This window comes from Bison bison, unplaced genomic scaffold (assembly GCF_000754665.1).
Source record: "Bison bison bison isolate TAMUID 2011002044 unplaced genomic scaffold, Bison_UMD1.0 scf7180017864066, whole genome shotgun sequence".
NCBI classification, from domain to species: domain Eukaryota; kingdom Metazoa; phylum Chordata; class Mammalia; order Artiodactyla; family Bovidae; genus Bison; species Bison bison.
Genome location: NW_011494638.1, coordinates 4,354,678 through 4,377,308, shown reverse-complemented (window position 1 = coordinate 4,377,308; position 22,631 = coordinate 4,354,678). Strand labels below are relative to the sequence as shown.

At 35.8% G+C, this 22,631-nt stretch overlaps 1 protein-coding gene across 1 annotated transcript in view; it reads right to left on the bottom strand.

Annotated features, from left to right (window-relative positions):
• The window catches only part of TEX9 (testis expressed 9), a 108,590-nt gene that overhangs the window by 53,222 nt on the left and 32,737 nt on the right, over positions 1-22,631 (bottom strand). The window contains exons 5-9 of the mRNA XM_010836790.1: positions 17,928-17,973; positions 17,118-17,194; positions 14,266-14,444; positions 11,512-11,594; positions 10,395-10,568 (exon numbers count right to left, since the gene is read on the bottom strand). Of these exons, the coding sequence (XP_010835092.1) occupies positions 10,395-10,568; positions 11,512-11,594; positions 14,266-14,444; positions 17,118-17,194; positions 17,928-17,973 (559 nt within the window). The remainder of the gene's footprint in view (positions 1-10,394; positions 10,569-11,511; positions 11,595-14,265; positions 14,445-17,117; positions 17,195-17,927; positions 17,974-22,631) is intronic.

Here is a 22,631-nt window from a genome sequence, read left to right as displayed (position 1 = left end):
ATATATATATATATATATATATATAAAACACAAACACAAAGAGGCTAAACAACCAGTGGATCACTACAGAAATCAAAGAGGAAATCAAAAAATGCCTAGAGACCAATGAGAACACAACAACCCAAAACCTATAGGAGGCAGCAAAAGCAGTTTTAAGAGGGAAGTTTATAGCAATACAATCTTACCTCAGGAAACAAGACAAATCTCAAATGAACAACCTAAACTTAAAGCAACTACAGAAAGAACAACGAACAAAACCCAAAGTTAGTAGAAGGCTAGAAATCAGAAACATCAGAGCAGAAATAAATGAAATAGAGATGAACAGAACAATAACAAAGATCAATAAAACTAAAGGCTGGTTCTTTGAGAAGATGAACAAAATTGATAAAGCTTTAGCTCATTCATCAAGAAAAAAGTGAGAGGACTCAATAAAACTAGAAATGAAAAAGAAGTTACAACAGACATTATAGAAAAACAAACGATCATAAGAGATTATTACAAGCAACTAAACAGAAATAAAATGGACAACCTAGAACAAATGGACAAATTCTTAGAAAGCTGCAATCTTCCAAAATTGATCCAGGAAGAAATAAAAAATATGAACACATCAATTACAAGCACTGAAATTGAAACTATGATTAAAACCTTCCAAAAAACAAAAGTCCAGGACCAGATGGCTTCACAAGAGAATTATATGATGCATTTAAAGAAGAGTTAACACACACTCCTCTGAAACTCTTCCAAAAAGTAGTAGATGAAGGAATACTCCCAAGCTCATTCTATGAGGCTATCATCATCCTGATATCAAAACCAGACATCTATCACCAAAAAAAAAATTATAGGCCAACAACAAACAAATGAAAAGATGCTCAACATCACTGATTACTGTATTGTAAAAATACAATGAGGTATCACTTCATACTAGTCTGAATGGCTACCATCAAAAAATCAACAAACAAATGTTGGAGAGGGTGCGGAGAAAAGGGAATGCTCTTGGACTGATGGGGGAAATGTTAATTGATACAACCACTATGGAAAACAGTATGGAGGTTCCTTATAAAACTAAAACTATCATATGACCCAGCAATCCCACTACTGGGCATATACCATGAGAAAACCATAATATAAAAAGATGTTAATACATGTACCCCAATGTTCACAGCAGCACCATTTATAGTAGCCAGGACATGGAAGCAACCTAAATGGCCACTGAGAGATGAATGGATAAAGAAATGTGGTACATACATACAATGGAGTATTACTCAGCCATAAAAAGGAATGAAATTGGGTCATTTGTAGTGATTGGTGAACCTAGAGACTGTCCTACAGAGTGAAGTCAGTCAGAAAGAGAGAAACAAATAATGTATATTAATGCATACATATGGAATCTAGGAAAATAATACCAATGACCCTATTTGCAGGGCAGGGATAGAGATGCAGACTTAGGAGAATAGAATTGTGGACACAGTGAGGGGAAGGAGAGAGTGATGAATTGAGAAAATATCACTGACAAATATGCACTACCATGTGTAAAATAGACAGCTAGTGGGAAGCTGCTGTATAGCATAGGGAGCTCAGTCCATGCTTTTTGATGACCTAGAAGGTGGGATGGGAGGAGGAATTGGAGGGAGGCTCAAGAGCAAGGGGATATATGTATACATATAGCTGATTAACATCACTGCACAGTGAAAATGAACACATTATAAAGCAATTACACTCCAATGTTAAAAAAGAAAAAATAATTACATACTAATATCACTAAAGAGCACTAAACAACTGAATTCAACAACACATTAAAAGGATCATTCACCATGGTCAAGTGGGATTTATCCTAGGGATGCAAACATTCTTCAACATAAGTATATCAATCAATGTGAAAAACCACATTAAAAACTGAAGAATAAAAACCACATGATCATCTCAATAGACGCAGAAAAAGCTCTTGACAAAATTCAACACCCATTTATGATAAAAACTCTCCAGAAAGTGAAGGGTTTCCCAGGTGGTGCCTGTGGTAAAGATCCCCCCCCACCACCCGCTGCCAATGCAGGAAACATAAGAGATGTGGGCTCAATCCCAGGGTCAGGAAGATCCCCTGGAGAAGGAAATGGCAACTCACTCCAGTATTCTTGCCTGGAGAATCCCATGGACAGAGGAGCCTGGTGGGCTACAGTCCACAGGGTCAGAAAGATTTGGACATGACAAAAGCAACTTAGCATGCACTCTAGAAAGTGGGCACAGAGGGAATCTACCTCAACATACTAACAGCAATATACAACAAACCTATAGCAAAAATCATATTCAATGGTGAAAAACTGAAAGCATTTCCTCTAAGATCAAGAATAAGACAAGGTTGTCTACTCTCACCACTATTATTCAACACAGTTTTGGAAGTCCAACTACAGCAATCACAGAAGAAACAAAAGGAACCCAAATTGGAAAAAGAAGTAAAACTATCATTGTTTGAAGATGACATGATACTGTACATAGAAAATCTTGAAGATGCTACCAGGAAACTACTAAAGCTCATCAATGAATTTGATAAAGTTGCAGGATACAAAATTAATACACAGAAATCTCTTGCATTCCTATACACTAACAACAAAAGGTCAGAAACCAAAATTAAGCAAATAACCCCATTTTCTGTCACATCAAAAAGAATAAGACACCTAAGATTATATCCATGTAATGAGGCAAAATTTATACTCATATAAGTATAAAATACTAATGAAAGAAATCAAAGATGACACACAAACAAATGGAGAGATGTACCAAATTCTTGGATTGGAAGAATCAAAATTATCAAAATGAGTATATAACCCAAAGTAATCTACAGATTCAACGTAATCCCTATCAAACTACTAACAGCATTTTTCACAGAATTAGAACAAAAAATATTTACAATTTGTATGCAAACACAAAAGACTGCGAATAGTCAAAGCAATCTTAAGAAAAATGGAGTTAGAGGAATCAGGCTCCCTGACTTCAGACTATACTACAAAGCTATAGTAATCAAAACAGTATGATATAAGCACAAAAACAGAATATACATCAATGGAACAGGATAGAATGTCTAAAGATAAACCCACACACCTACAGTAACATAATCTATAGCAAAGGAGGCAAGAACATACAATGGAGAAAAGACAGTCTCTTCAATTAAGCAGTGTGGGGAAAATGAACAGCTACATGTAAAAGGATGAAATTAGAACATTCTTTTGGAGAAGGCAATGGCAACCCACTCCAGTACTCTTACCTGGAAACTCCCATGGATGGAGGAGCCTGGTAGGCTGCAGTCCATGGGGTCATGAAGAGTCAGACACGAGTGAGTGACTTCACTTTCACTTTTCACTTTCATGCATTGGAGATGGAAATGGCAAACCACTCCAGCATTCTTGTCTGGAGAATCCCAAGGATGGAGGAGCCTGGTAGGCTGCCATCTACGGGGTCACACAGAGTCAGATATGACTGAAGCGACTTAGCAGCAGCAGCAGAACATTCTTTAAAACTATATGCAAAAGTAAACTCAAAATGGATTGTTGTTGTTGTTCAATCACTTAATTGTGTCTGACTCTTTGTGACCCCGTGGACTGCAGCATGCCAGGTTTCCCTATCCTTCACCATGTCCCAGAGCTTGCTCAAACTCCTGTCCATTGAGTTGGTGATGCCATCACCATTAAAGACCTAAATGTAAGCCCAGATACTATAAAATTCTTAGAGGAAAACATAGACAGAACATTCTCTAACATAAATTGCACCAAGATCTTTTTTGATCCACCTCCTAAAGGAAATAAAAAACAAATAAATAAATGGGGTCTGATTAAACTTAAAAGCTTCTACACAGCAAAGGAAACCATAAAGAAAACAAAAATACAACCCACAGAATGGGGAAAATATCTGCAAATGAAGCAACTGACAAAGGATTAATCTCCAAAACATACTAACAGTTTATGCAGTTCAATATTAAAAATAAATAAATAAAAAATGGGCAAAAGATCTAAATAGACATTTCTCCAAAGAAGACATATGGAAAGCCAAGAGGCACATGAAAATATGCTCTGCTGCTGCTACTGCTGCTAAGTCGCTTCAGTCGTGTCCAACTCTGTGCGACTCCAGAGATGGCAGCCCACCAGGCTCCCCTGTCCCTGGGATTCTCCAGGCAAGAACACTGGAGTAGGGTGCCATTTCCTTTTCCAGTGCATGAAAGTGAAAAGTGAAAGTGAAGTCGCTCAGTCGTGTCCGACTCCTAGCGACCCCGTGGACTGCAGCCTACCAGGCTCCTCTGTCCATGGGATTTTCCAGGCAAGAGTACTGGAGTGGGTTGCCATTGCCTTCTCCGAAAATATGCTCAACATCACTAATTACTAGAGAAATGCAAGTCAAAACTACAATGAGTATCACCTCGCACCAATCAGAATGACCATCATCAAAAAACTCTACAAATAGTAAATGCTGGAGGGAATGTAAACTGGTATAGCCACTATAGAGAAGAATCAGGACGTTCCTTAAAAAAACTAAACAAAGAACTATCATATAATTCAGCAATCCCATTTCTGTGCATATCTCTGGAGAAAACCATAACTCAAAAAGATAGCTGCACCCCAATGTTCACTGTAGCACTATTTACAATAGCAAGGCCATGGAAGCAACCTAGATGTCCATCAACAGAAGAATGGATAAAGACGATGTGGCACATATATACACTAGAATATTACTCAGCCATTAATAAGAATGAAAGGATGCCTTTTGCAAGGACATGGATGGACCTAGACAATGTCATACTGACTGAAGTAACTCAGCCAGAGAAAGACAAATGTCATATGATATCTGTTATATCTGTAATCTTAAAAATGGTACAAATGAACCTACTTAAAATGTTTTGTAAATACAGATGTAGAAAACAATACAGTTACCAAGGGGGCAATTTTAACAAAGAATTCAGCACAAGCACTCCTCTCTCAATAGCTGATAGAACAATAAAGACAGAATACTTGAACAATACTGTCAACAAATTTGACCTAATACATATTTATAGAAAACTACTCAGTAAAGAATAACACATACTGTTTTCAAGGGCACATTAAGCATTTACCAAGAGAGGCCAAATGCTGGCCTACAAAACTATATGGAACAAATATTCAAAGAACAAAATCACACACCACATAATTCAATTAGAAGTCAATTTACAAAATGACAGGAAAAATAATATTTAAAATTAAACAACACATACTTTTAATAATCCAATTGTCAAGAAATATCAGGAAGGAAATTAGAAAATACTTTGAACTTAATAAAAAGCATCAAAATTTGTGGACACAGATAAAGCAGCACTTAGAAAATTTACAGCTTTAAATTCTTATGTGACAAAAGTAGAAAATCAATTATGTAAGCTTTTGCCTTAAGAATCCTGAAAAATAAGAACAAATTAAGCCCAAATAAGAATGAAGGAAATGGTAAAGTTTGTTGTTGTTTAGTTACTAAGTTGTGTCTGACTCTTTTGTGACCCCATGGACTATAGGACTCCAGGCTCCTCTGTCCATGGGATTTCTCTGGCAAGAACACTGGAGTGGGTTACCATTTCCTTCTCCAGGGGATCTTCCTGACCCAGGGACTGAACTCACGTCTCCTGCATTGGCAGACGGATTCTTTACCAATGAGCCACCAGAGAAGGCAAAGGTAACATTAGAAAGCAATATAGTGGAAAACTGACAAATAGTACAGAAAAATGAACAAAAGTCAAATACTGATTCATTGAAAAAGTCAGTGAGTTTGATAAGTATGTAGCTAGACTAATTAAGAATAAAACATAGAAGAGACAAATTATTAGTGTCAAGAATGAAACAGAAGTCATAATCACAGAGATTAAAAATATAAGTAAAAATATAATAAATGATGGGGCTTCCCAGGTGGCACAGTGGTAAAGAATCTGACTGCCAATGCAGGAGACACAAGAGACACAGGTTCAATCCCTAGGTTGGGAAGATCCCATAGAAGTGGCAACCTACTCCAGTATTCTTGCCTGGAAAACTCCAAGGAAAGAGGAACCTGGCATGCTATAGGCCACGGGGTCACAAAGAGTTGGACACAACTGAGTGACTGAGTATGTACGTATGGACACATCTATACCAATGAGTTTAACTACTCAGCACTGTAAAACTTTCTTAAAAACACAAATTACCAAAACTGATTCCAAAATAATGGAAAATCCAAATAGACTTACATACAATAATTAAATTTATGGGCAAAGATTTCTCAAATAGGATGAAAAAGAGCACAAAAAATGTATTAGAATTCATCAAAGTTTTAAACTGCTACCTTCTGAAAGATACTTAAAAAATTTAACGTCAACTCAAACTGAGAAAAACTATTCACAGTACCTTCTTTCTAGCAAAAAAAATTATATAAGAAAACATTAAGGACTCTTAATACAACCCAATGTTTCTAATTTGGGCAAAAAAATTGAACATATACATAAGAAGAGAAGATAATATGAACAGCTAATAAGCCTATGAAAAGATACTCACGATCAAGTTATCAAGGAAATACAAATGAAACTACATTGAGATACTACTTCTGGTCCTCTCAGTTCAGTCACTCAGTCGTGTCCAACTCTTTGCGACCCCATGAATCGCAGCACGCCAGGCCTCCCTGTCCACCACCAACTCCCGGAGTTCGCCCAGACTCACATCCATCGAGTCAGTAATGCCATCCAGCCATCTCATCCTCTGTCATCGCCTTCTCCTCCTGCCCCCAATCCCTCCCAGCATCAGAGTCTGATCCTCCAGAGTGGCTAATATTAAAAATGACTGATAATACCAAGTGTTAGTAAGAATACAGAGTAACTAGAACTCTCATACAATGCTACTTGGAATGAAAAATGGTATAATCACTTTAGAACATAGTTTGACAGCTTCTTAAAAAGTTAAACATGCGCTTTCCATAAACTCAGGAGTTCTACTCCTAGGCACTTCATCAACATGATGAATGATCCTGAATATGTTTACACAAAAACATGTATCTACACAAAAACATGTATCTACACACAGCACTTGTACGTGTAAATTCATAATGGCTTTACTTCTCATAGCCTAAAGCTGAAAACAACTCAAATTCCCATCAATTGGTGAACAGATGAAATGTGGTAAATCCATAAATGAATACCACTCAGCAATACATGAAAATGAACCATAAAGCAAGCAACAACACTGATGAATCTCAACATTATGCTGAAGAAAACAGATGCAAAAAAGTACACTTAGGTTTCCATCTATATGAAATTTTATAACAAGGAAAATGAACCTGCAGCAAAAGAATGCAAATCAGTGGCTGCTTGGGGTCATGATTACAGAGACTGGGGACTTATAGGGAAGAGACAAGGGAAACTTGGGGGAGTGACAGAAATTTTATCTTAATCATGGTGGTGGTTACAAGGATATATTAACTTGTCAAAACTCAATGAATTGTACAATTAAATCAAGTATATTGTGTTTAAGTTATTCCTCAATAGAGTTGGTTTGTAAACATATCATTAATAAAAAAACAAAATCCAAAGATGGGGTAAAATGATTTCTGATTTTATATTTTAAGAATGACTCCATCTGTTAGAATCAACAGTTAAAATAAGTTAACATGTATAACAATGTTTTAATAGTTGATTTTTCCAGGTTTATAGAAGCAGCTACTTAAGTTCTGTTTGTATTTCTCTGAACTGTACACTAAGACTTATTTTGAGATAGAGAAAAAATGAATAGAATTAACAAAGAAAGATTCAATCTTGAGTACCACATAACCCAGGAAAACTATGTTTTGTCTGTTTGGCCAATAGGCAGATAGGAATTAAAGCTGGGGAGTTCAGAGTCAATGCAAGTCTTCATAAAATCTTCAGCTAGCCAATGTATCATAATGCCTTTATACATTCACCATGAAATAAAATTTTCAAATACTTAACCCTAAACAACAATGAAATTTTAGAACAGCTATGTGTTTAAGTCCATTTATTCGGGGGTTGGAGAAAGAGTCTACATGATTTGCAGAGTCAAATAAACACACTTTGAATCCTGCTCTGCCAATCCTGTTTGACCACAGGCATTCTGCCTGACCTCTCAGATTCAGTTTCCCAGTGTGTTTTACCTGACAGACAGCACTCAAAAATATCAATTCCTTTCCTGCCTACATAAAAGTAGAGTTATAATCAATGTGGTCCTTTGAGAATATTAATCTTTTGACAGAGTACAGGATACCATGGAAAAGAGAAAGAACCCCAGTGAAGAGGATTCAGAAATAAAATATAATAGCTTGAACCAAGAAGTAGCAATGGGAAATGAAAACAAGAGATGAGTGAAAAACATTCAGAATCAAGAAAGCATAGGATTGGGTATGAGGGCCAAGAACAAGAAAAGAATCAAAGATTTAAGCAAGTTACATCTACTTGAGCAGTGACATGATCACAGCTTGGATGCCTGATGACAAATCGTAAACTGACAAACAGTTGTTTCCCAGATATAATAGTTTGTTCTTTCTTAGACCACTTGGCTTTATTTCTTAAAGCAACAGAAATATAGTACAAACTACGTATGTAATTTTAGATTTTCTAATAGCCACCTTAAGAAGAAATAAGTAAAATTAATTTTATTACTATATTTCACTTATCCCAGTATGCCCAAAATATTACCATTTCAACATGTAACCAATATTAAAATATTAATGAGATTTTACATCTTTCTTTGTATTTCATCTTCAAAATTAGATGCTGATTTACACTCACAGCACGACACAATTTGGACTAGCCTCACGAGTGGCTATCATTTTCAAAAGCACAGGCTTAGACTACAAGATACTATAAGTAATTTTTCTTCCCAGATGAATAGACAAAGAAAATGTGGTATATTCATTCTATGTTACAATCAATAATAAAAAAGAACAGATTATAACATAGATGAATCAGAAATGCATTATGCTAAGTTAAATCAGACTCTAAGAAGTTACTATGTATTTCTATTTATATGACATTCTAGAAAAGGCCAAAATATAAGAATCAAAAACAGAAGAGTGGTTACCTAAGACTGGGAGTAGGGAGAGGACTAAATTCACAGAGAAATTTTTGGGGATGATGAAAGTCTTCTACAACTCAGTTGTGGCAATGGTTATATAATGATGCCCTTGTCAAAACTCACAGAATGTTATACAGTCATCCCTCAGCATGCACAGGGGATTGGTACCGCCAATCTAACATGTACTCGTAGGATGTGGTGAAACTGGAACCCTTATACACTGCTGTTAGAAATGTAAAAATGGTATAGGTGATTTGGAAAACAATCTGAAGTTCCTCAAAAGGCTAAACATAAGGTTGGGACCTCCCTGGTGGTCTGGTGGTTAGGAATCCACCTGCCAATGCAGGGGACGCAGGTTCAATCCCTGGACCGAGAGAATCCCACACGCTGTGGAGCAGCTAGGCCTGTGAGCCACAACTACTGAGCCTGTTCTCTAGAGCCCAAAGGACTGCATGCCACAACTACTGAAGCCCATGGGCCTAGGGCCTGTGTTCTGCAACAAGAGAAACCACCTAAACGAGAAGCCTGCGCACCACAAGGAAGAGTAGTCCCCGCCCGATCCAACTAGAGAAAGCCTGCACGCAGCAATGAAGATACAGCATAGTCATAGATAAATAAAATAAAAAACAAACAATAAAACATAAATCCAGTGATTCCACTCCTAGGCAAGAAAAACAAAAACATATATCCACACAAACACTTGTATATGCATGTTCATAGTACAGCATTATCCAAAACAGTTCCAAAACAGAAATAACTCAAATGTCCATAAACTGATAAACAGATAAATAAAATGTATTATATTCATATACTCTATAACAAGGAATATTACTCTATAAAAAGCAATGGAGTCCTAACATATGCTACAATGTAGATGAAAAAAACATTAAGCAAAAATGTTGGTTTTGAAGTATCACATACTGTATGAGTCTACCTGTCCATAAATGTCCAGAATAGGCAAATCTATCAAGACAGAAAATAAGTGAGAAGCCGCCTAGAGCTTGAGGGGACCGGGTGAAGTAGGTTGAGGTACTGTGGCTAAAGGGTACAGGGTGCCTTTCCAGGTGATGAAAATGTTCCAAACTTGACAGTGGTGACAGTTGCACGACTCTGTGAATACTCTGAAAGCCACCGAATTGTATACTTTAAAGGGTAACACGTATTGTATGTGAATTATATTTCAGTAATGCCACTAAAAAATACTGTTCTAATAACAGGGGAAGAGGTTTTAGGAAACACTAACAAAATAACTGTACCATGAAAAGTGGTGTCTAAGCAAACATGTGACTTTGTGTTTTTGTGCATCTTTGGCATTAGGTTAGGAAAAAATAGAAAAATTATTACCCTTTCCACTGAAGACAACTGTTGCTGTAATCCATCACATTTTTTGTTTGCTTCTTCAAAAAGAGTTTTAAACTTTTCTGTTTGAGATTGTTGCAAATTAATTGTCCGCTGCTGTCTCACACAATCTTCTTCAAAATTTTTCAGTTGAGACTTTAAATCCTGAACTTCATCCTCCTATACAGTCATGAAATTATAGATTATATGAAGAAACAAACAAGATTTGGTATCAAAACAAAACGCAAAAGTAAAAATCATAAAACTGAAAACAGAAAGTAGCTTCATATGATCTTTTTATTTTAAAAGAAGTAATTTATTTTTAATTGGAGAAAAACTGCTTTACAATGTGTTAGTTTCTGCTACACATCAACATGAATCAGCGATTGCTTCCCTCTCTCTTGAAACTCCTCCTCTCCTCCCATCCCATCCCAGACCTCTTGGTTGTCACAACAGAGCGTCTGGGTTTGAGCTCCCCGCATCATACAACAAACTGGCTATCTATTTTACATGTGGTAATGTATATGTTCAGTGTTACTCTTTCAATTCGTCTGCTCCCTCCCCTTCCCACACTGTGTCCACAAGTCTGTTCTCTATGTCTGCATCTCCATTGCTGCCCTGCAGACAGGTTCATCCATATTATCTTTCTAGTGCATTAATATACAATATTTGTTTTTCTCTTTCTGACTTACTTCACTCTGTATAGTAAGCTCCAAGTTGATCCATTTCATTAGGACTGACTCAAATGTGTTCCTTTTTATGGCTGAGTAATATTCCATTATATGATCTTTGATGAGATATTTATACTCATTTCTTAAAGAAAAATAAATTACATTCCATTTTCTGCCTCAAAAATGGAAGTCAGATATTTTATTTCTGTTTAATATTATTAGCTTACACATCTCAGTCTAATATACAGCATTCTAATTGCTAACATAAAACTCTTCAGCTCTGGAAATTCAACATCTCAGAACAAAGTTCAGTATTTATACACAATTATTGAATGTAAAAGTTAACTGTGAATTATACCTCAGTGAAGCTATTTTTAAAATAAAATTGAAAACTGCTCCTAAAATGTCTTTGACTATAAGAGCATTTATTCTGAAAGGTTTTAAAAACTTACCGTTTTATTGCGTTCACAGACAACATTATCCAATTCTTCCTGCATAACACGGAGTTTGGCCTTCAGAAATCTAATCTGTGCTTCTGCATCAATAATAATATATATTGTCTTTCATTGAATCTAAGATGCCATCAATTGTAAAACAGACTATTATTTTATGAAGGAAAAAAGTGCTCAAGATGAAGAGTCTAATAGGAGATCCCTTTTAGGAAACACTGAAGAAAACACTAAAGACACAATCCCTAATGTGGAGGCAAATGAAAAATCTACGCAGGTATAAAAGGAACTATGTATATCTCAATATAAAAAGAGTAAAAAAGAAAGGGGGGGAAAATCAAAAATCTTTCCTGAGAATCGGAACTAAAAGCCAGTAGTTTACAGACTGAATTCATACTTACCTATGTCATTCAAAACACCTCAAGCAGAATTTAAAGTGGTTTCAGGTCAATAATGCTCCCAAAGTGTTTGGCAGAAACAAACACAAATCCTCTCTAGCAAAACTCAACTTCAGTCCCAACTACTGCAAACATCAAATGCCACTGACTGCAACACACATCCCAATTTCACCTAAGTTAACATGTAGTGTATGTGTCTGAGAAGCAGAAAAATACACAAATACCTTACTGCTGAAGCTTTTTTCCCCACAAACCCCTAATTAAGATCTACTTTTAGTATTTCATTGCTAGCAAAAGTTCTTTATCCAATAACATCAGTAAACCTTTGCAGTTTTTAGGCGTATAAAAGTACATAAAGTGAAAACTGAACTTGGAACTCACTCATAATTCATCCAGTCATTAATTTAAAAGATATACATTAAGTCTCTACTACATTTCAGGCACAATACGGATATTGTTAAGACAAGCTTTGCCTTCATGAAGCTTATCTTAAGTAAACAATCTTAATATTCAGTCTCTGAAAGATCATTAGGACAAACCCCACAGAGCACACACGTCTCCACACATACTTCCTGCTTCAAAGCTCTTGTTATAAACTGTCCCCAGCATTACTTGGAACTGATGAACTATGGTTGGCTCTAGCCACACCTAGATTTCTCCAGCCTTGACTCTCTTCTAGCCTCCAGGTTAGCAGAGGACAGAAGGGAAACAATCCATCTCTTCTCTCCCCAACTCTAACTTCAGTAGTATCATCAAGGAGCTGAGTGCTCTGTCTCTGGAGGTACAAAGCATTAACCTCCCTCTCATCTCACTCCAACTTTAGTCTTACAAAGCAGTGCTTTGTATACTTAATTACATTTTGTACACTTACACAACTTTAAACTTACAAAGGAGTCTTACAAAGTTTTGTGCTACTAAACTACTTTTTTATTGCTTCCTTCCACACATAACCCAGCCATTCTAGGTAATCATGTGGAATAGGCAAGAACTCCCTAAAAGGGGAGACACCTTGGTCAAAGACTGTGAAAAGAGAAGGATGCAAAAGTGGCAGAAAGGTCATTAAGCAATAAGAAACAAAGCAACAATTTAAGGTAGTCTGTGCCAGTTCTTATACCTGGGCGGAGGAACTCTCTAACAAGGCCATGAGTGACTATTAACTGAGTAACAGCCAATATCTGACCACTTAGTCCTTGAAGGCATCTTGAGGCATGAAGTTAATTTTTTCTTTCACTTGCCTTCATTCTTAATGATTAGCCTCAGAAAGCTTGGATAGGTTAGTAAACGTAACAAATGCATAAATGAATTATTCCTCATTTATGACTAATTAGCAGCAGCAGCATAATAATCATTACACATGTAAATCAATAAGATTTTCACAGAATCAGAATATTAAACATAAACTTCATGATCATCTAATATTAATACAAACTGCTAAATTTTCAAGTGAAGACATTGCTATTATAGAGGGACTAAGCAGTATGCCTGAACCTAGTTAATTACAGTTCAACATTAACTATGTTCATATAAACTCAACTGTATTGTTTTTTATGTAAATAGAATAGGTGGCACGTCATAAATTCAACAATTTTAGAGGCACTACCGGTAACTAACATAATGTTTTTGATGACTCAGACTAAGTATTTTTCTAGTGGTATGCAGAGAATGAGTTTGTAAGAAAGAAATCAGTATCAGGGCTAGTGCACTGGGACAACCCAGAGGGATGGTATGGGGAAGGAGGAGGGAGGAGGGTTCAGGATGGGGAACACATGTATACCTGTGGTGAATTCATTTTGATAATTGGCAAAACTAATACAATTATGTAAAGTTTAAAAATTAAATAAAACTTAAAAACAAAACAAAAAAAATAAATAAATAAAAGCATAAAAAAAAATATTCATTAGAAAATTCATTATTTTACTTGATGCTAATCAATAATTCATTTATCCTTTAACACATGTTAATTTAATACACAATAAAGAGAATTCAGTAACATCAAATGAAAGGAATTCAAAGAGACATTTTTAAAAAATTATTTCAATGTTTTAATAATAAGCTATGGGGCATTTATTTAACTTTAGTTGAAAATGGGTCAACGAAACTAATCCTAGATAGTTCTTTTTAGTTTTACTTTTTATAATAGAAAATATCAAACATATATAAAAGTAGTGAGACTGGTTCAGTGAAACTCTGCTTACCCATCATCCATTTTTAACAATTACTGACTTAAAAGCAATTTTATTTCATCTATCAAACAAATGCAAAACATCACAATACGTTTTCTAAATACAAGAAAAATTGTTCTCAGTGTTGCTTTTTTAAGCAATTGTGATAGAAGAATAAATATAAACAAAAAACCTACCTGTTCCAATGTCTTCACTAACACCAGAAAAAATATCATCATTTATATAATCAGGTAAGCCTTCTTCCTCTAGTTGCCCTTCAATCTTGCTAATTGTTTTTGCAAGAGAAAAGTCTGAGAAATCCTCTGGAATGGCAACATCACTGGCAGTCTGCACATGAGAGTATTTCAATTTTACACTAAAAAAAAAAAAGAAATATATATATATGTGTGTGTGTGTATATATATATATAAAATATAAAAAGTAGATATGATTCCCAGATATGACCTTTATTCAAATTAAAAAGCAGATCAAAATTATTATTATAAATTTTGTTTATCATGATATCTACAATTGATACTTTCAAGGACTATACTACAAGAGATTTAGTAGACTTTTAATCTTTATGACAATCACAGAGCTGGAGAAGGCTTTATGATGCCAGTTACTCTAGACATTGACAATGTAAAAAAAATAAACAGAAACCTCAATTAAACACTATGGCAAAACCAATACAAGATTGTAAAGTAAATTAGCCACCAATTAAAATAAATAAGTTTACATCAAAAAAATAAATAAAGAGAAGACTAAAATCATAAAAAAAAAAAAAAAAAAAAAAACACACACACACACACAGTCAGGAGACCAGGAAGGGGAACTTTCACACCATGCGACAACAGCAAAGCCCAAGAGTGTAAAGAAAGACTCCTCTTCCTTTCCAGCTACAGCTCCGCTGATGAAAAGCCTTTGTTCCCTACAGCCTTCCCAGCTTCCTTTTCCCCCTAAGAAAGAGTTACCCTCGCCTTGCTGTGCAGGGACTTGCATGTGGCTCACCATGGTGACAGATCCCAAAGTGCAGTTCTCTCCTGATTCCAAACAAACCCATTTTTTGCTAAAGAATTATGTGTTTTAGGTCAGCACTCTCAACTGAACACCAAAACTAAGAGTACTGAACTTGGCCTCCCAGGTCAAATACAGACTATGGCTTTTAATTTTACCTGCTGCTGGAAAAGAACTGTACAATTTGATATCACTCTAGCCATAAGTCTGCAAACACTGAAGAACAATACGTCTTGAGAAACAATTGCAGAGTAAAGACTTCTTAGCTCAAACTCCACATATTTTTCCACCTAAAGAAACATTATAAGCAGGATCAAAATCTACCAAAAAGTTGTGTTTTGATTTTAAGGGGAGAAATATGAAATAAAAGTCACTATCAAAGGCATTGAGGAATGGGCCAAGACTAACTCATTCAGTCTGTTTCTGAAAGCCTTACTTTTAACTTTAAAGCCTAACTCACTTTTAACACATAAGCAAAGGCTTTACAATTCTTTTGGGAAAAGAACCTTTTATTTAAAATGTAAACTTGAAGTCTGAAAATAAGATAACCCTTTCCAGTTATGTATGTACTTATGTATTCAGCATATGTTCTCTTTTCTTCTATCCATTTTAGATTTTTTTCTTCCTTATCCTTTCACCCTATGTTTCTGGTCTCTTATATTCAAAAAACAAAAACTTTACTTGGCTTTTCTTGGTGAAGGTGAAAGAAGAGAGTGAAAAAGCTGGCTTAAAACTCAACATTCAAAAAACTAAGATCATGGCATCAGGTCCAATCACTTCATGGCAAATAGATGAGGAAAAAGTGGAAACAGTATCAGATTTCATTTTACTGGGCTCCAAAATCCCTGCGGACAGTGATGGCAGCCATGAAATGAAAAGATGCTTGCTCCTTGAAAGAAAAGCTATGACATACCTAGACACCATATTAAAAAGCAGAGACATTAGTCAAAGCTATGTTTTTTCTAGTAGTCATGTATGGATGTGAGAGTTGAAGCATAAAGAAGGCTGAGTGAGCACCAAAGAATTGATGCTTTCAAACTGTGGTGCTGGAGAAGACTCTTCAAGAGTCCCTTGGACAGCAAGGAGATCAAACCAGTCAATCCTAAATCAACCCTGAATATTCACTGGAATGACTGATGCTGAAGCTGAAGCTCCAATACTTCGCCACCTGATGTAAAGAGTCAACTCACTGGAAAGGACCCTAATGTTAGGAAGATTGAGGGCAAGAGAAGAAGAGGCCTCAGAGGATAAGATGGTTGGATGGCATCACTGACTCAATGGACATGAGCTTGAGCAAATTCTGGGAGACAGTGAATGACAGGGAAGCCTGGCAAGCTGCAGTTCATGGGGTCGCAGTCAGACACAACTTGGCAACTGAACAACGACAAAAATACACAAGGATTAACAAAGATTTTCCAGAATTATAATGCAGTTATCAGTTTGAATAAGCAATAGACATGTAAATTTAATAATTTACTGTGAATTAGAAGCTGGTTGGTACAATCCACTGCAGGTGTGAGACTCCTTTTCAAGAAGGTCTACTATTCTAAAGAATCTCTTGGGTCTCCTTTTAGTGCTTAAAGTACTAAAAATAGTCTTGAAAGTTTTTTCACCCAAAACAATAGAATGTAAATTACAACTATATTGTAGTTTTATTGAGAGCATGCCAAAATCATTCTATATCTCAATATACACAATAATGCATGGTGTTCAAAAAGTATAAGACTATTCAGTCTATTTGAGAGAACTAGGCAGAAAGAGCATCTAGGTTCTAGTTTCTGATCTAAGAAAATAACTAGCTAAAAATAACAGTTAAAAATTTTGAAATGTGGCATTTTTGCTTATCTAATCAAATATTTCTGATTAGAAGATGCTTTAAATTACTAACTGTGGAGAAAAATGTAGAGTGTAATTTTGTATCTTTTGGGATATAAAAAGATCCAAAGAAACAAAACTTACTAGTTAAGAACAATGATACTGTAAATTATGAAACTAAAAAAAGAAAGTAATAATTTAAAAAACTATACTATACCTTGATTTCCTTCCTTTACTTGCAGAGTATAGTTTGTTTTGAACTTTGTTTATGGGATCAACATTTTTGGTCTTTGGCTAAAGGATAAGAATTTAAATGACTGATTAATTAATTACATTCTAATCAGTTGCCTAGGAAGGCAATTACATAATACACAGAATCACTAGTTTGCTACATAGAATTCCTATTTTCACATAATTAATAAAACTGTATTTTAAGGAATCCAGAATTGTATAGCTAGAAAAGACCTAGTTATTACTAGGACCAAGAGATTTAAAGATAAGAAAATGAGTCCCAAAGATTTGAAGATATCCAGCTAGTTAGCAGAATGTTCAACTGGATGTTCTGATTTACAGAATTTACTTCTCATCAATTCTTGTTCGGACACGTCTCCACGTATACTATTCCCTGGGTCAAAGATCCCCATGGGTGGAATCTGTACATCCCAGTATGCCTAGCACCTGGAATAGTGATCTCTACACACAGTAAATATTTAAACAAACAAATAAACCTCCCAAATTGCCTTCATTGTATATAAATTCTTTTCTTTTTCAGATCCTCCATCTAATAAATTTGGGCTTCAGAGAGAAAACTAAAAATTAATGTATCTTCAAACTGTTCAGTGAAACTATGAGACAAAAAAGGATTCAAATTATTTTATGAGCAATATTTCATAAACACATATCTTTTAAATAACAAGGCTAATATTCTATTTCTATAGAATCATACGGTTTTGTCTAAGAAAAATACTAAAAGCCAACCTATATTCTACAGAATGTAATCACATTTCCAAAAAGTTTAAATTCATACCTTAGTTTCTGAATGTAAATGAACTGTCCCTTCAGATAATGGACGTCTACAGATAAAAAATAAACATCATATATTAATAGTAGATGGTACTAAACTGAGACAGAATAAAATTCAACAGCAATTATATCTGAAAGGAAAATATATAAAACTATTAAGTAGACTTTGCTATAATTCTAATTATACACATGTTAACTTACTTTGAGTGAGTGTCACAAACAAGAAAAGTGCTTTGGTCAAATAATTCGTCTTTGGGAAGAAACACTAAAGTGCCAATTTTTTTGTAGGAAAATGTAGCACAAATTTTAATGAATTGAAATCACAATGAGTGATACTGGCTTCACACGGGAATCATCTATTTTACAAAATGATTCACCACAGGGCTTTACATTGTGAAGTCACTCAGTGTTATTGTTTGTCTCACACATTTAAAAACGTAAAAACTTGATCAGTGTGTTCTTCCCCACTATATCATGAACTCCACGAGGGTAGCAATCATACTTCTGCCTGAGTTCACTGCTCTACGTCTAGTCCTTGGCATAGTACCTGGCACATAAGCTCTTAAATTGGCACTAAATAAATATTTGTTAAGTGTATAAATAAATATATCTAAAATACATTTTTTATGCAGTTTGGGGAATATGTTTGTAGCTTAAAACACATAATGTTTATGGGAGTCTGCAAACTACAGCCCAAGGTTTAATCACCCACATCCATTTACGTACACACTGTCCACAGCTGCTTTCGCACTACAACAGCCAATCTGTAGCTGTGACAAAGACTGTATAGCCCACAAACCTAAAAATATTTACTATCTGGCTCTTTATAGAAAAAATCTGCCTACCCGTGACCGATTTTCCAGATCATCCCCAACACATGTATTAATATTTCTAAAACCCAACCACTTCAGTACCTATCATTGCTATTAAAAAAAACCAAAAGCCCTCTGTATATTCTGAGGACTCCTAACCAAAGTAGAGAACATACAAACAAAATTACTTTCTATCGGATGCCACCTACAGTCACCTAATAGCTATACTTTTTGTTCAATGCTAAACACAAAGATATACTTAAGATAGATATTAAATACAGCCTCTTAAAGAACTAGAAACTGCTCTGTAAAGGGGGGGAAAAGGCCTTCAAATATCTTAAAATTAGAGACCAAAGACTCATTCTCATATATGACATGAAAATGCTTCCAAACTTTATTTATTTGGCTGTGCCGGGTCTTAGGTGTGGCATGCAGGGCATTAGGGATCTAATTCCTCCACCAGGGATTCAAGCCTGACCCCCTGCATTGGGAACATGCAGTCTTAGCCATTGGACCACCAGGGAAGTCTGTTTCCAAATTTTATACAAGATTAAGTGATCTCTTTAAATCATTCTTATTTTAAATCAGTATTTGCCATTTCCTTACATTTTTCTACATCTTCCATCTCCCCCTGCCCACCTACCATATACATATTCATAAGGACCAAAGACATTTAACAGTTATCTGTCTCCCTCAGGTTTAGCAGAGTGCTACTACTTTGTTAGTGTATTTCATGAAAGATAATTTCCACAGTATTCAGATTATTTTTGGTAAACTTCTTGTAAGATTTGTGTGTAATGGGATTAAAATAACTTGTGTGGTAAACCCTGCTTCCAGCAGACTGAAGGACAGGCATGCTATAGTATCAGGAAACTGAGGTCTGGTTTACCTACCATATTCACACAGGGGAAGTAACCCTGGATGTTGAAGACCTATTACAATAAATAGTCTGACTACAATAATTTAATTCAATTATCACTGTTCCAAGCTGAAACAGATTGTCGCTTCACAGAATTACCTCCCATCTTTAATTTCCAACCATCAAGTGCCATGTTTGACATGGCAAAAGCCATCTGTTCAAATACTAGCATTAAAAAAAAATGGCCACCTGATCTAGGTAAGCAGAGGTGTTATCACCACTTTGCACTTAAGGAAAATTTAGTGAAAGAAAAACAACAGATTTATTTTCATGCTTGTAAAATCAGTCTCTCACTTGTTTCAACAGAAACCAGGGATTAGCAGTTGTTAACATTATTTCAATCTTTTTTATTTACTGGATAAAAACTGTAATTAATGGTAACTGAATTTTGGAATTTTGGTAACTATTAAACACTATGTTCCATAAAATATCAGAAAGCATTATGTACAATATGGATATGTAGTTTCATGTTGTATATTATATATATACACACACAATGTATATATCAAATGATGATATAAAGATATCTTTATGGAAAAAAATTTTAATTTCAAAACATATTAAAAATATGTTCTTTTAATACATTAGGCATTAACTCCTTGGGAGCAGAACCTAGTCTGTTTATTCACCCCAGTGTACCACCAATACATTAATTGTTCAAAATCTGTTATGACCTAATTTATTTTTGGCACTAATCAGATCAGATCAGATCAGATCAGTCACTCAGTCGTGTCTGACTCTTTGTGACCCCATGAATCGCAGCACGCCAGGCCTCCCTGTCCAACACCAACTCCTGGTGTTCACTGAGACTCATGTCCATCGAGTCAGTGATGCCATCCAGCCATCTCATCCTCTGTCGTCCCCTTCTCCTCCTGCCCCCAATCCCTCCCAGCATCAGGGTGTTTTCCAATGAATCAACTCTTCGCATGAGGTGGCCAAAGTACTGGAGTTTCAGCTTTAGTATCATTCCTTCCAAAGAAATCCCAGGGCTGATCTCCAGAATGGACTGGTTGGATCTCCTGGCAGTCCAAGGGACTCTCAAGAGTCTTCTCCAACACCACACTTCAAAAGCATCAATTCTTTGGCACTCAGCCTTCTTCACAGTCCAACTCTCACATCCATACATGACCACAGGAAAAACCATAGCCTTGACTAGACGACCTTTGTTGGCAAAGTAATGTCTCTGCTTTTGAATATGCTATCTAGGTTGGTCATAACTTTCCTTCCAATAGTGTTCATTATTTTTTTTTCAGGCTTACTGAAATAAAATTCATACATGGTAAACTATACCTCTTTAGGCGTACATTTCTATAAATTTTACAAAATTATATGTCATGTAACCATCACCACAACCAAGATAAAGAACATTTCCATCATCCCAAAAAGTTCCCTTGTGCCCTGCTGTAGTTAATTCCTTTCCCAAGTCCCACATAACCACTAATTCAATTTCTGTCCCTATATTTTTACCTTTTTCAGAATGTCAAATAAATGAAATCATACAGTATATACATTTTTCAGTCTATCTTCTTTTACTCAGCATCCATGTTGTTGCTGTTATCAGCAGTTCATTGCCTTTAATTGCAAAGAAAGACTCAATTACATGGATATACCATAATTTGTTTATCCATTCACCACTTTGATCGATGTTTGAGTTGTTCCCAGTTTGGGCAATTATGAATAAAATGGCTATAAATGTTTGCATGCACGTTTTTTCTTGGACACATGTCTTCATTTTTCTTGGGTATATAGCTAGAGGGGAACTGCTGGACTGTATGCAATAATTATTCTTGACTAAATGGATAAGGTCTCAATATTTCAAATATGAGCCAAATATACTGCCACTTAAGTAATACTGCTTTGCTGTTTCTAAGGCCTTTAAGGTGTTTAAACATTAAAGTCTCTCTGTGCAACTCTCAATGTCTGCTTCTTCATCTTAGAAGACTGGGAGATCTCACAGCTATTCTAAGATTTAAAGAATCACAAGCAGGTTTAGTCCACCATTCTTAATGTTCTTTTGCTGATAACGCTCTCAAAAGTTTCTTACCCATTTGATTCCAGTCAGTTACATGTGCCATTACCACACTCATAACTCTAAGACTGCTTCTTTACCCTAAACTCCTCTCTCTCTCCCTTCCTCCCACCTCTTCCCCCAAATTCAGTTGAAAAATAGTTTACTTTGAGGTTGTCAAGTTTCTATAAGGGGACTACTACCTTTAGTTAGATCTTTAATCTGAGACATTTTATCCAAATGGATAGGTTCACTAGGTGTAATTTAAAATGATCCTTGGATTCTCCATGTTGGACCCAAACTGAGGAGCCCGGAGCTGCCGCCGGGGGATCGGGGCTGGGGGCACCCGGGAGAGCCGCTACCCGGGTCGCCCGCTCTCCATACAGGCCGCCTCCCTTCCCGGCTCAGGGAGGGAACAAGAGCCGGGATAAAAAAATAAAAATAAAAAAAAATAAATAAAATGATCCTTGCCCTCAAAAACCTTAATCCACTGGCAACTTTTATCAATAGTTGTGATAAAAGTTTTTTATCACTTTATTTTAAGTCTGACCTTTGCCACAAAGGTGAGCTTTAATATTTAATAGACTTTTATCCCTTAAACATTTTTTCAATTTTATCTCATAATTTTTTAGGTCTAAAAGCAGTTAACTGGGAGGAGCTAAGATGGCGGAGGAGTAGGACAGGGAGAACACTTTCTCCCCAACAAATTCATCAAAAGAGCATTTAAACATCGAGTAAATTCCACAAAACAACTTCTGAATGCCAGCAGAGGACATCAGGCACCCAGAAAAGCAATCCAAGTCTTCGAAAGGAGGTAGGAAAAAATATAGAAGACAAAAAAAGAGACAAAAGAGGGAAGGACGGAGTTCCGTCCCGGGAAAGGAGTCTTAAAAAGAAAGAAGTTTCCAAACACCAGGAAACCTTCTCACTGCCGAATCTGTGCCGAGCCTTGGAAGCACAGAGGGCAAC